The following is a 15,407-nucleotide window of genomic DNA, read 5'->3' on the forward strand; positions in this document are numbered from 1 at the left end:
GAAACACTAAAAAATAGTTAGTGAGCTTAAAAAATACGAGACACTGAGCTATCCTGTTTGACTAAACAATAAAATGGTAAAGTGGCTGTGTTTATATTTTATTTTGTCCCTTTACCATTTGCTGTGATTCACCACACAGACACTTTCAGACTAATGGCAACAAGCTACAATGAAAGCTGCTGGTCAGACCACTGGAAACCATTTGGGATTCACTGTGTTGGCTAGACCTGTCCTGGGTGTACCCCTGCCTTTAACTCAAAGAGAACTGGGATAGGCTCAAGCAAATACCTGTGACCCTAAATAGGAATAAACGGATATAGATAATGGGTGGATGGATGTCTTGCCCAAATCTCTAATATGGTCAATATGAGCTGGGGATTTTACCACCAACCCTGTGATCAGTGGATGACCCACTCTCTTTCCTGCAAGTTTGGAGTATGCTTTATTTGCACACTAACACTCTGCCCTCTACATTAATTTCTTCTCCTCCTCCACCCTTATCCAACCAGCTTCACCTGGAACAGCCCAACTCTTTGGTCCCTCTTTATCAGTCCTACCTTGGGGTCTTATTGAAGGACCTGGCTGATGTAGAGAGGCTTCTCAAGGATGTGGACCTGCTCTCTGGCCTGGCCCGACTTCTGCCCAAAGGAGCCTGTGCTGGTCGATCTCCAGCCTTCTCTCCTAACATGACCTCGCCCCTTAACACCACCATCTGGGGAACCAACACAACTGACATCTCTGGAGAGGAAGGGATGGAAGGAGTAGATGGAGGTGGAAGAGCAGGTGGATGGAAAGGAAAGACGGAAGCAGACAATCCTCATTCCCAGTTTTCAGCATTTGTACAACTGTGGGCCGGACTGCAGCCGATTCTGTGTGGGAACAACCGGTGGGTGAGACAAGAGAGGTGATGAAATTAAAATATGACATAATGATAGCTATTTCCTCATGAAGAACATTTTTCTCACTTTATTGTGGAAAAAAAATGAACTGAGCCAGAGAGAAGCATGTTTAGAATTTAATTATTTTTTTCTGCTTATTAAAATCCTTGGTTGTTGTAACCACCATTTGTAACATACAGTGGGAACGGAAAGTATTCAGACCCCTTTATATTTTTCACTCTTTGTGTCATTGCAGCCATTTGCCAAAATCAAAAAAGTTCATTTTATTTCTCATTAATGTACACTCAGCACCCCATCTTGACAGAAAAAAACAGAAATGAAGAAATTTTTGCAAATTTATTAAAAAAGAAAAACTGAAATATCACATGGTCATAAGTATTCAGACCCTGTGCTCAGTATTGAGTAGAAGCACCCTTAGTACAGCCATGAGTCTTCTTGGGAATGATGCAACAAGTTTTTCACACCTGGATTTGGGGATCCTCTGCCATTCTTCCTTGCAGATCCTCTCCAGTTCTGTCAGGTTGGATGGTGAACGTTGGTGGACAGCCATTTTCAGGTCTCTCCAGAGAAGCTCAATTGGGTTTAGGTCAGGGCTCTGGTTGGGCCAGTCAAGAAGGGTCACAGAGTTGTTCTGATGCCACTCCTTTGTTATTTTAGCTGTGTGCTTAGGGTCATTGTCCTGTTGAAAGGTGAACCTTCGGCCCAGTCTGAGGTCCTGAGCACTCTGGAAGAGGTTTTCTTCCAAGATATCTCTGTACTTGGCCACATTCATCTTTCCTTGAAGTGCAACCAGTCGTCCTGTCCCTGCAGCTGAAAAACACCCCCACAACATGTACATTAATGAGAAATAAAATGAACTTTGTTGATTTTGGCAAATGGCTGCAATGACACAAAGAGTGAAAAATTTAAAGGGGTCTGAATACTTTCCGTACCCACTGTATATGAAAATAAAATCTTAACTTCCATTTTAATTGTAGAAAACTATGCCATTGCAAAAAAGACCAAAAACAGTCAGATAATTTGGAAAATTTTAAAGCTGGATCAACCAGTGTTTCTGTGTGAACATTTGGTCAAAGCACTAGATTTGACCTATTGACAAATCACACAGAATATTGTTATACAAACAGTTTCCATCAACTCAGTGGAACCGTTTATCTTCTACAACCTGCCAGGTCTTTCTGGTGAAAAAGCTCTGACAAACCCACTGTACACTACCTGGTCAACTGCAAACAGCAGAGAATTAGTGATTACCATACTGGAGAATTTAGCAACCAGACACCCAGATTGTTTTCTCAGGACTTTGCAGGAACTAAAAAGAAAGCAAGCTTTACCTTCATCAGGCACAAAACCCAATGAATGCTAACGTTGCTTTGGCTCTCTGGTACTGTAAGTACTGTACTGTGTAAGTATTGTTTGCAACTGTTTGCCATAATGACCTAATAATCAGTCTTTATTTGTGTTGCACCTTTCATATGGCTTAGTGCAATCCAAACAGTTTTGCAGATTACTGATAAATTAGAGTTATTTGAAACGACCACATACAAGAAAAAAACAATACAAATGTAATAATGAAATAAATATAGTAGAACAAAATAGAATTTCAAAGTAAAATATATAAAAGGCAATAACAAAATGGATGAAACTTTCACAGCAATACAGTAAAACATAATGGACAGACTGTTCTGCTGGTCCAGACTATAGAAATGTAAGCTGCTATACCAGAGGATTTTGTCCTGTTTGGAACAACTAAAAGATTCATACCAGGGTGCCTGAGTAGCCATTTCTGGGTCATATATTATAGCCATGCCTAGAAGTGGGCAGGCGAAAGAGTATGAGGGGCTTAAATAAAGACAATAAATCCGAAAATGGACTGGCATCTAATGTGAGGTCATTAAAATCGGTGTGATGTACTCTCTCGATCTGGTTCTAGTAAGCATGTGAGTAGCAGAGTTCTGAATTAGATTGATTAAATTAATTTATAACTTTTTAGTTTAGGTAGTCCAGAGTGGACAGCACTATAATAGTTTAGTCTGCTGGATAGAACAGAGTGTATTGCAATGTTTGTGTTTCTCAGTGAGAAGGGGGTGCACTTCAGATATATTATTGTTTGGTGACATACTCCTAAAGCTTAATTCTTCTGAGTTGATGACGATGAAGATGACATCAAGATTTCATGCCTTTTAGTAGTGGGAAAGGTAATTTAATTTTAGAGCATTAGATCCCACAACTAAACCAAAATTGGTCTATAAAGACCAAATTAAATATATGATTTTAATTTGTGGATTAATGTAGCTTAAAAAAAGAGAAAACCAAGCCAAAGTGTAGTACCCGAAGGGAACACACACAAATAACTCAGATGAACTGGCTTTTTTACAACCTGGCTGTGCTTCCATCCTTCATTTTAGCAATTAACTAGACATTAAAATGCTTGCTAAAGTTGTAATTAACCACGTAAATCCATTCTATGCATTGGACTCACGTATCAGACAGACAGTTGTTGAGGTGCGAGAAAAGAGGATCCAAGTGCAGATTCAGAACGAGTTCACAGTTTATTGTAAATAACAAAAAAATCAGTGCACGTCGAAGTAAAACAGAAAAAACTCCAAAAACGCTGGCAATCACAAGCTGTGACTGTGACGAAGCACTCCGGTCGAACCACAGCTCAGGTAAAAGTATATCCACAACACAAGCTACTCAGCTCGTGGGGACTGGACCAGGCGCACCATGGAAGCAACTGTCGTTCGGAACCAGCAGAAGCAGAAGGTAAGTGACTGAACATACAGCTCACAGACGGGTTCTGGTGCAAAACTAAACCGCAGGAGTTAGCAGGATGAACTGGTGAAAACGGAGAGGGAGACCGCAGCTTTTATCGTGAAAGGTTGCAGGTGATGTTCATTAGCAGCTACTGCTCTCCGTGGCACATCTGCAAATAATCAGACAGGGGAGACAGCACAACTCACACTAAGGGAAAAGCAGAGAGACACAAGGTAACTGGGAGGGCAGGTACTGCCGCCCTCATGACAGTACCCCCGCCCTTACAGTCGCCACTTGGCGACCACCAGATTTGTTGGAATACCTCTGATGAAAATCCCGGACCAAGGTAGGGTCCAGGATAGTGAAGCGAGACACCCATGACCTTTCCTCGGGTCCATAGCTCTTCCATTTGATGGGGTACTGGTAAATTGACAGTCCTGGTAACCTTCCTCTGCAGCGGACGTCCAGTAGTTGCTGTACTGTGTATGCCGGTGCATGAGCCGGGGCGGAGGCGGAAGGTTGACTGAGGGGTGCAGAGGGCTGGCAGATACGGGCTTCACCTGAGATGGATTCTCATATCAGAGGGGAGGCGGAGCCGGATCTTAACTGGGTTTATGAGTCTCTCAATAAGGAAGGGTCCAATATACTGGGGGATGAGTTTTTGGGGTTCTGTCCTCAGAGGGATATGGCACATGGACAGCCAGACTGATTGGTGACCTCCGGCAGTCTGCCAGTCGTCGGTTCTGCTCCACCGTTCTTCGGAGAGCCACCTGCGTGAGTCTCCATGCTTTTTGGCAACAGCGGAGATGGTGCTGCACAGATGGGATCTCCACTTCCTGTTCTTGGGCCTCAAACAGTGGGGACTGATAGCCTAGGGAGGCTTCAAAAGGGGTTAGTCCAGTGGCAGAGCTTAACTGTGTGTTATGAGCATATTCAATCCATGGTAAGTACTTACTCCAGGAGGTGGGGCAAGATGCTGTCACACAGCGCAGTGTTGCTTCCAGGTCCTGGTTCACATGTTCTGATTGGCCATTGGACTCGGGGTGGAAACGTTAGGTTCACAGTGGCTCCTAGGCTCCTGCAGAATGCCTTCCATACCTGGGAGATGAACTGTGTGCCTCGGTCAGACACGAGGATTATGTTGGTATCTTGTGACGGTGGGAGTCCTGTGATGAAGTCGAGGGTTATATGTGATCAGGTAGTGTGTGATCAGGTAGGTAATGTGATCAGGTACTGGTAAGGAGTGTAGTCGTCTGGCTGCCGGTCGATGCGAAGCCTTTCTTCGCGCACACACCTAACAGGTCACACCGAACAGGTTGACACAAAGTCCCGGACCTCCTTGTCTAGGAATGGCCACCAGAATCTCTGCTGAACCAGGTCGTTGGTGTGGGCGATACTGGGGTGGCAAGTGAGCTTGGATTCATAGGCCCATTGGTACCTGGGTATGGACAGAACTGGGCATAAAAAAAATCTGTTAAACGGCTTGCTTTACCTGATCCTCAATTTTCCAGGCCACCACTGCTACCACACAGCGGGGAGGCAGGATTGGCGTGGAGGATCTGTGGAAGCAAGCTGGTGGGAGAGTGCATTGGGCTTGGTGTTGCGAGATCCCAGGCGGTAGGTAACAGTGAACTGGAATCTGTTAAAGAACAAGGCCCACCGTGCCTGCCGCGCATTCGGCAGCTTGGCAGCCTGCAGGTAGGTCAAGTTCCTATGGTCAGTCCACACAATAAAAGGATGTTCTGCTTCTTCCAGCCTGTTCCTCCTCTAAAGCCAACTTTATTGCAAGTAGTTTTTTATTGCCCACGTCGTAATTACACTCGGCAGGGGATAACTGCAGAGAGAAAAAGTCACAGGGGTGTAAGTTTTTATCTGTCTTGGAACACTGGGACAAGATGGCCCCCCCACATCCAAGGTAAACTGGTGCTGTGGGTTTGGCTGCAGGAGGATGGGGGCCGAAGTGAAGTGTGACTTTATCTCAGAGAAGGCCACTTCAGCTTCCAGGGACCAGGCAAAGAACGCCTTGGGGTACGTGAGTCTGGTGAGAGGCTGGACCACGCTGCTGAGGCTCCTAATACAGTGGTGGTAAAAATTGGCAAAGCCCAGGAATTCTTGTACCTGATGTCGGGTCGCGGGTCATGGCCACTCGGCCACTGTGCTAATTTTTCTAAGGGTCAGCTCTAACTTTGTCACTCTCAATAATTAGGCCGAGAAATGGGACAAATGAACGGTGAAACTCGCATTTCTCAGCTTTCACAAATAAAGGATTTTCCAGCAGGTGCTGGAGCACCAGGTGCACCTGTTCTCTGTGCTCCTGCAGAATCCATGAGAAAATCAGTATATTGTCTAAATAGATGAAAACAAACCTATTCAAGACATCTCGGAGGACATCATTAATAAATGACTGGAAGATGGGCGGGGGTGTTGGTGAGGCCATTTACTCAAAGTTCCCAAGCGGTGTTTTAAACACCGTCTTCCACTAATCGCCCTCCCTGATCCGAATCAGATGATACGCATTACGGAGGTACAGTTTGGAAAACCCCCCTGCAACAGATCAAAGGCTGATGAAAGCAGGGGGAGCGGGTACCAGTTATGAATCATAATGACGATGAGGGCCGAATAATACCTGATGCAAGAGATTCTCTTATGTACTGTTCCATCGACTGCCTCTCCAGGCACAACAGGCTGTACAGCCTGCAGGAGAGCAGAGCCGTGCCACGGAGGATTTCGATGGCGCAATCATAGGACCTTTGTGGGGGCAACGAAAGGGCCCTAGTCTAAAAAGTTGTTGACCACCCCGTCTCGACCAGGGCAGACTGTCATGTCTGTTGGCCGACCATGAGCATGGCTGACAAGCTAATTCTGGGGCAGACCGTTTGGTCAGGCACCCGAGCTCATTAGTACCCCCAGGCCTACCAATAAGCTGCCCTTTTGGCCGTTGCGAACAGTTTTTACTGGTTGACCCAACTCACCACAATATAAACACAATCCCGACTGGTACAGCTTCTGCCGCTCCTCAGGGCTCAGGCCGTGCCCGACCAACCTAGGTTTTTCTTTGTCCATTTGTGTGGTAGGAGGTGCTGGCAGGGCCCTGGGAGGGGACTGTTAAGTCAGGGTTGGCAGGGACGGGGGAGCTGGAGGAGTCCGGGCCAGACCAACCTTCTCGCGCCGTCTCTCCCTCATCCGTTTGTCCAGGCTAATCACCAGATCTACAAAAGAAGGAAAGTTGGGTGTATCATCCCAACAGGTTAGTTCAACTTTTAAGGCTTGGCTCATCCTTGTCTGAATAATTCCCTTAATACCGGCTCTGCCCAGCCTGTGTCTTCTGCCATAGTCTTGAACTCCATTTCACAGTCGCATACGCTCCTGTTTCCTTGCCACAGGGTAAGCAGTCATTTAGCAGCATTCCCAACGTGGTCCGGATGGTTGAAGACCTGCCAGAATACTTTCAAGAACTGAGATAAAGACATACTGGTCAAAGGTTGGGAAGAGGACTCCACCTATGCCCAAGTGAGTGCCCGACCCCATAAAAGTCCCACAATGTACGAAATCTTGCACTTATCTGGGGGATAAATCCTGGGTCGCATCTCAAAGATGTTGGAACATTGGAGCAGGAATCCTCGACATGTCCCAGGATCCCCATGATAGGGCTCTGGGTCTGAGACGTGGACGGGGCTGGCTGCTTGGGCACTGGGTTCGGTACCAATACCACTGGAGGAAAAAAAAAAGCTGATGAGACTATGGATGAGAGCTGCACAGTTAGTGTTCATATGTGTTCCATCACCTGTGTTAAGTGTGCCACCATTTTCTGTTTTGTTTTGACCTGGCTGTGGTAGCGTGTAGTGTCACGCTTCCCAGCAAGGTTGCCAGGACAGCGTTTTGTGCAGAGAAAGCACTGCTGAGGTGCTCCTCGGGATGGGAATCTGCTGGGTGCATTTGGGCCATTTCGTTCTGTTAAGGTGCGGGAAAAGAGAATCCAAGTGCAGATTCAGAACAAGTTCACAGTTTATTGTAAATAACAAAATAAATCACTGGAGGTCGAAGTCAAACAAAAAAAGTTCCAGGACAAAAACTCTGATCACACAACAAAACACTCTGTTCGAACCACAGCTCAAGTAAAAGTACATCCATGACACAAGCTACTCAGCTTGTGGGCACAGGACCAGGTGCACCACCGAAGCAACTGCTGCTCGGAATCTGGAGAAGCATAAGCAGAAGGTAAGTGACTGAACATACAGCTCACAGATGGGATTTGGTGCGAAACTATACCGCGGGAGTTTACAGGATGAACTAGCGAAAACAGTGGGGAGAGCTTTTATCGTGGCAGGTGAGTGATTGGTCACAGGTGATGTTGATCAGTAGCTACCTCTCTCTGTGGCGCACCTGCAAATAATCGGACAGGGGAGACAGCACAACACACACTAAGGGAAAAGGAGAGAGAGACAAGGTAACTGGGATGGCAGGTACTGAAATAGGAACGTAGTAACCTTGTGGTCTTTTTTATGGGACTGGGAAGTTTTTCATTTGATTTTTATGAATTTTAACAACCTGTAACAGATAACGTATATAACTACAGATAAACTCCCATGTGCTGTGGCTTGGCAGTGAAGTTGGCTCTTTTTGCAGGATAATTGAGCCTGAGGCTTTGAAGCAGGGGAATATGAGTTCTCTGGGATTCACCAACAAAGAACAGAGGAATCTGGGCCTACTGGTTCACTTGATGACTACTAATCCCAAGATCCTCTACTCCCCCATCGGCTCCCAGGTTGACAAAGTGATTCAGAAGGCAAGTAGTCATCAATATTTGTACGAGTTGTTCACATTACTCCCACTGGCACAGCTTTTCCACTGTGCTCCACACTGAAGAAATCCCAATGTATCATTTAAGTTGTGTTGAATTTACTTTACAACCATTACCTTGGTGAGCCTATAATTCAACAGGACAGAAATTAAAACATGAAAGACAACACAGACCGACACTTTATTATTGTGTCCATACCTGTGCCTAGTCATACAGCCCAGATAGAAGGGTTTTGTGATGAAATCTGTTTGCTGCAATGTGTGGATTTCATGATGCCAAAATAGGTCCAGCAAATTTGGTAAAAATTTTACCCTGAAAGGTGCATTTACTAAGATTTTACACATGGTCTGTTAAAGCAAGTGAAAATGTGATAGGACTGGGTGTTTTTGAGCAATGTTGAACCACATGACACTACCTGCAGTCCTTCTGCTGTTATTCCAGCTTCTCAATCAGTGCTGGGCAAGTTACTTTCAATATAAAAAACTGCACTTGTTAACTTTTTCCACTTAGGCAAATGAGACATTTGCATTCATTGGGAACGTGACACACTACACCCGAGTGTGGCTCAATATCTCCTCCCAACTTAGGACTTTTCTAGAGGAGGGCCGTCTTCACAGCCACCTACTGTGGCTGCAGCAGGTACATTCACATACTCATACACCTTAAGTTAAATGATACAGTACAACTTATTTTACATTTACAGTATCTCACAGAAGTGAGTACACCCCTCACATTTTTGCATATAGTTTATTATATCTTTTCATGTGACAACACTGAAGAAATGACACTTTGCTACAATGTAAAGTAGTGAGTGTACAGCTTGTATAACAGTGCAAATTTGCTGTCCCCTCAAAATAACTCAACGCACAGCCAATTAATGTCTAAACCGCTGGCAACAAAAGTGGGGTACGCCCCTAAGTGAAAATGTCCAAATTGGCCCAAAGGGTCAATATTTTGTGTGACCACCATTATTTTCCAGCACTGCCATAACCCTCTTGGGCATAGAGTTCACCAGAGCTTCACAGGTTGCCACTGGAATCCTCTTCCACTCCTCCATGATGACATCACAGAGCTGGTGGATGTTAGAGACCTTGCACTCCTCCGCCTTCCGTTTGAGGATGCCCCACAAATGCTCAATAAGGTTAAGGTCTGGAGACATGCTTGGCCAGTCCATCACCTTTACCCTCAGCTTCTTCAGCAAGGCAGTGGTCATCTTGGAGATGTGTTTGGGGTCGTTATCATGCTGGAATACTGTCCAAAGTTCCTCAATGAACTGTAGCTCCCCAGTGCCAGCAGCACTCATGCAGCCCCAGACCATGACACTCCCACCACCATGCTTGACTGTAGGCAAGACACACTTGTCTTTGTACTCCTCACCTGGTTGCCGCCAGACACGCTTGACACCATCTGAACCAAATAAGTTTATCTTGGTCTTATCAGACCACAGGACATGCTTTCCAGTAATCCATGTCCTTAGTCTGCTTGTCTTCAGCAAACTGTTTGCAGGCTTTCTTGTGCCTTTCTTTCTTTAGAAGAGGCTTCCTTTTGGGGCGACAGCCATGCAGACCAATTTGATGCAGTGTGTGGTGCGGCGTATGGTCTGAGCACTAACAGGCTGACCCCCCACCCCTTGAACCTCTGCAGCAATGCTGGCAGCACTCATACGTCTATTTCCCAAAGACAACCTCTGGATATGACGCTGAGCACGTGCACTCAACTTCTTTGGTCGACCATGGCGAGGCCTGTTCTGAGTGAAACCTGTCCTGTTAAACCGCTGTATGGTCTTGGCCACCGTGCTGCAGTTCAGTTTCTGGGTCTTGGCAATCTTCTTATAGTCTAGGCCATCTTTATGTAGAGAAACAATTCTTTTTTTCAGATCCTCTGAGAGTTCTTTGCCATGAGGTGCCATGTTGAACTTCCAGTGACCAGTATGAGAGAGAGAGAGCAATAACACCAAATTTAACACACCTGCTCCCCATTCACACCTGAGACCTTGTAACACTAACGAGTCACATGACACCAGGGAGGGAAAATGGCTAATTGGGCCCAATTTGGACATTTTCACTTAGGGGTGTACTCACTTTTGTTGCCAGCGGTTTAGACATCAATGGCTGTGTGTTGAGTTATTTTGAGGGGACAGCAAATTTATACTGTTATACAAGCTGTACACTCACTACTTTACATTGTATAAAGTGTCATTTCTTCAGTGCACACGAAAAGATATGATAAACTATTTACAAAGATGTGAGGGGTGTACAAACTTCTGTGAGATACTGTATATTTTACCACTTGAATTTGCGTTAGGAAACAAGTAATAGTGTTTTTTTGGCTTATCATTTTTCTCCCCTCTATCCAGTTTTCTTCAGAGCTTCAGCAGCACCCTGAGTTGCTGAATGGCACAGACAGTGAGCTGTTGCAGAATCTGATGGAAGGAAACTACAGTCTTCTTAATACCTCCACCTTGTTAGAACAGCTGGACACCATTGACAACGCTGCCTGTGGCTGGACACATTTCATGTCAAAGGTTGGTAAAGTGTACAACCGGGTTCCTTACAAAGATACAATCATAAATTGTTTTTGAGGCTGACCTATTTATCATCACAACAACCAATAAAATATGATCTAAAACAGGCGAGCTACACAGGACATGCCTCACATACATACATACATACATAAGTCAACTGTACATGGCCCAAACACCACCTGCTACCAGTTTCTGAAACATTGTGTTCTGACACTTCATTGGATTCATATTACTGCATAACTGGCTTTCAATGCTAATGCTGACAAAATGCATGAGAATAAATTATATGCTGGGTAATTCAAATTGTCTGTTTATTGTAGAAGTGATGCATGCAACAATTATAATGATTAATATAGAATATAATGATTCTGGTTAAAGAGCTAATTCCCAAAACAAAATTATTGCTGACTACTGAAGAAGTCCTTTAAACTGACATAGGCACTGCAATCTGCCATTCTGAATATGTGCATTTTGCAAACATGTTCCAATTTCCTTTGACTACTTGTAAAGCATTCTTGTGTGTGTAGTTGCTCATGCAACATGTCCTCAGATAAACACAAAGCAGGATACTTAACAATCCTGATTAGGGCTGCAGCTATTGATTATTTTTGGAGTTGAGTATTCTACTGAATGATTAATCAAATAATCAGATAAAATAGATTTTTGCATTTTTAAACGTTTCCACACTTAACATTAGACCTACTGTATGCTATACCTAGTCATCCATATTGACTCGCGACATTACACTACCACATAACATACATTCTAACTAGCGCTGCTGAGTTTATCTTAATTAGCGATCATGCTAACATCAACGTTGACGTTACCAGAGCATGTCAAGTAGAAGATGGTCAATGACAGTACCTTGTGTTGGCTCCGCTGGGTGAGCCAGTCTGGTTTACAATTGTATGCTTTAGGAGTTAGCTTATTTATACTTGCAGTTTAACATGAATTATTAATTTAGTTCACTATTTAATGTTTCCAACTGGATGCTTTCTGTTCGGCTGTTAAAGCGTTGACAAAGTGCTGTTGTGGTACACCAGTTCTACTTTACAGTACACGCATTGCAACTTTGGACATTTTTTGCTTTTTACGTTTCACAAACCTTTTGAAACTTTGAAATGGCAGTGAGTGATTATTGTCCATAAGAAACAATGATTCCTACGCGGAGCAGGTCCAATAATGCAAGTGATAGTAATTAAACGAATCCTTGAGGTGTAGAATTTGTTTTGAACATTTTTTGTAATTGAATTCCTCGAGGATTCGCTGCAGATCTAATCCTGATTCAAGCTAAAATATTCCAACCTGTAAAATACCTAATATATTAGGGATGGAAAGATTAACCGATTTGTACCGATGCACGAACTTGCGCGGGCACGATGCAAGTGCTTTGGCAGAGCTACTGTGAAATGGATCAGGGCCGTTTCTTGCGTTGTGGGGGCCCTATACAAGATTGTGTTTGGGGGCTCCCTAGTTTGCCAAAAAATAATAATGGAGATAATCAAAATCAGGCAGCTGAGTGTCTAGCTCATCCTGGGTTTCCTGGTCAGGAGGACTAGGAAAGAATACTGAAGAATGAGAACATCCAGATTGTTCCTCGTCAGGACCTTCAGCAGCTTCAGTGCCTGGAGCTCCATAATATTTTAGAATTGCTCCTGCAAAGACAAAGCTCTTTAGGTTACCAAAAATAACATATCACAAGCATATATTCAAATATAATTATATTTTATAATTGCAGTTATGTTGCACTAACAGAAATGTGTAATCTGTTTTTAAACATTGTAATGTAGAATGTTCCTTTGAAGCATTTCCCCAAATACAAAGCTGAGCTGTTACTTTTATGTTTCTACTCTTATTTACACATTGTACTTGTTAAGATAATAAACCAATGATAAATGGGTTATATGTACTATGTGTAATAATAGCAATGTCTGTGTATTTCAAAGAGGTCAACTTGTAATTTAAAACAAACCTTAAGTTTAAAGAACTAACTTCAGCTAAATGGAGGCAGGGTTGTTCAAAGTAGCAGTGTAAATAGTGAAAGTATCTCAGCCGAGGTAGTAATAAGTCACTCACAGCTGACATATAAGCCCAACATAATCAATAGGCCAAATATTTCTTGGGCATTAATTAAATAACAGTGCAGGGTTCCTAGTTGAGCCTGATATTTGTGTGTGCGTGTTAACGTTAGACAGCACAGCCGCTATCGTAGCAATTTCAATGCATGAGAAGTAGAAAGTGGCGCGTGAGAAGAGGCCGAGAGAACCCTGCAAGTGTTATTTATACTAGCACACTTAGAATTAGATGCCAAAAAATACATTAAACTTAAACATAAATTAGTAATCCTAAAGTAATGTTTAGTGGCAGCTAACGCACGTTATCTGAGGCTAGCTGAGCTAGGTAGCAGTACAAATAAACACTTTCTAAAATCTCACTGTTACTCCTTCACCACCATCCACATTGCTTCACAAACAAATACCTTTCTCCTTCGACAGTTTTTTATCGATTTTCTTCTTCTTACGTTTTTCTGCCCCACTTGGATAATTTCGTTTTGAAGCCATATACTCGCCGCTTATCCTCATTAACGTGAGTGATGGGTAGCTGTCAATCATTCCCATCATACCTGTCGGCGGACGTCACTCTCTGCGCAACAACGATTTTTTTTAAAATTTTTGACAACAAAAACACAGCCACCACTTGTTTTTTCAGCTTATTTTATTTATATCCTACCTATATTTTTAAACATAAGTGATTTAATAAACACAAGTGAAAGCTGCAGATAACAACAGGTAATTTTAATTCTCTTTAGATTAGGCTGAAGCTGCCGCTTGGGGGCCCCCTAGTGGCTTGGGGGCCCTATGCAGTTGCATAGTCTGCATAGCGCAAGAAACGGCTATGAAATGGATACAATTTGAGATGTAATCTGGATGCATTGGTTCATGTGTTTATGCATCAGTAAAAATTTGATCAATTATGAACACTTTATTAGTAGTTTTATCATATAAATCGCTACATGCATACATTTTACTTATATGCCTTGCGTTAGCGCACGAATGCCACTGGCTGTCACTCATAAACATGGCGGAGACAGGCTACACATACACTAGCCACAAACTTTAAATCTAATGTGTGGCAGCACTACGGGTTTTATAAGAGATGGATAATTTGACAAAAGTAAAGCAAATTGTAATGTTAGTGTGGCAGGCAAGCGGTAAGAAACTGCAATATAATTTGGATCATATTGATAAGCAATTACAACTAGAGTTAACAATATAACAAAATTACTAGACAACGCCACCCCAGGAATCTCACCTGTGTAATATAACTGGAGAAGGAATATATAAAAGCGCACAGATCAGATTTACAAATGGGACTGTAGACCACGTTCCCGTTCACGGTATCCATTAAGAAATTACTAAAACGTATCAACCATTAAAATACTTTATTGATAACAAACTAAGAAAAAGGATAAACCACAATAAGACCACTTCCCCAACACACCCACACCCTGTCACCCAAATCAATCCCAGGAGCCAAGGCTCGGCTGTGGGGGAATAAGGACCAGAGGGGGGCTGTACGAAAAGAAAGAAAAACACCCAAAAAATAAATAAATTGGGCACAACAAACCAAGAAGGGGGGACCACCACCAAGGACATCCACCACAACGGCACCTGGGCATTGGCTTCTTGTCATGGATGCTGAAGGGGGGTTAGAAGCCGGACCAGGGAAACGCCCACTCTGGTACTCAGGGTTAACAAAAGACTTTATTTAACACAAGAAGAACAAAGGAGGAACTAAGCACATAAGCGCAGGGAGGTCTGGGTCACACACACTCAAGGAGACGCTCCAGACACACAGGGAGACATGAACAAGAATACAGGGAATTGGGGCATGAGGTAGTCTGGGTCACACACACACATCCAGGGAGACCAGACTACACACAAACAACCAAGGGACAACGGTCTGGGGTCACACACATACCTCGGGGACACACCAGACTTCACACGGGGTTCACGGGTCTGGGGTCACACACATACCTCGGGGACACACCAGACTTCACACGGGGTTCACGGGTCTGGGGTCACACACATACCTCGGGGACACACCAGACTTCACACGGGGTATAAAAAGGGAGGAACACAAACAAGGGACAGGTGAAAACAATCAACTAATTGGGTCAGAGTTAAGGGAACAGAACCACAAAGACTAGTTCCTGTTATGATCCTTCAAAATAAAACCAAAACAGGAAACCAGGAATACGGATCATGACACTTCTGTCATAAACAAATAAAATTACTATGACAAATAACCAAAAAAAAAAAAAAAAAACTCCAAATTTCAGTACAATACAGATGGCCACCACCGTTGGGGCTGCTATAAAGCAGTGATCGTGCACAAACTAGTATTAATTACAAGCCGCAGAATGACT

General features: G+C 43.6%; 1 protein-coding gene across 7 annotated transcripts in view; it reads left to right on the forward strand.

Moving 5' to 3' along the window:
• Positions 1–15,407, forward strand: part of abca2 (ATP-binding cassette, sub-family A (ABC1), member 2) — a 211,041-nt gene that overhangs the window by 61,216 nt on the left and 134,418 nt on the right. For 5 of the 7 annotated variants that reach the window (XR_003296547.1, XM_026322565.1, XM_026322568.1 and 2 more), the window contains 4 exons: positions 510–904; positions 8,280–8,439; positions 8,965–9,093; positions 10,811–10,978. Coding sequence is in view for 6 of the 7 variants with exons in the window: in XM_026322565.1 (XP_026178350.1) it covers positions 510–904; positions 8,280–8,439; positions 8,965–9,093; positions 10,811–10,978 (852 nt within the window). In the remaining variant the exon portion in view is untranslated. The remainder of the gene's footprint in view (positions 1–509; positions 905–8,279; positions 8,440–8,964; positions 9,094–10,810; positions 10,979–15,407) is intronic. The other 2 variants (XM_026322569.1, XM_026322570.1) reach the window with 1 other exon arrangement.

The sequence above is a fragment of the Mastacembelus armatus genome, chromosome 9 (assembly GCF_900324485.2).
Source record: "Mastacembelus armatus chromosome 9, fMasArm1.2, whole genome shotgun sequence".
Classification (NCBI taxonomy): domain Eukaryota; kingdom Metazoa; phylum Chordata; class Actinopteri; order Synbranchiformes; family Mastacembelidae; genus Mastacembelus; species Mastacembelus armatus.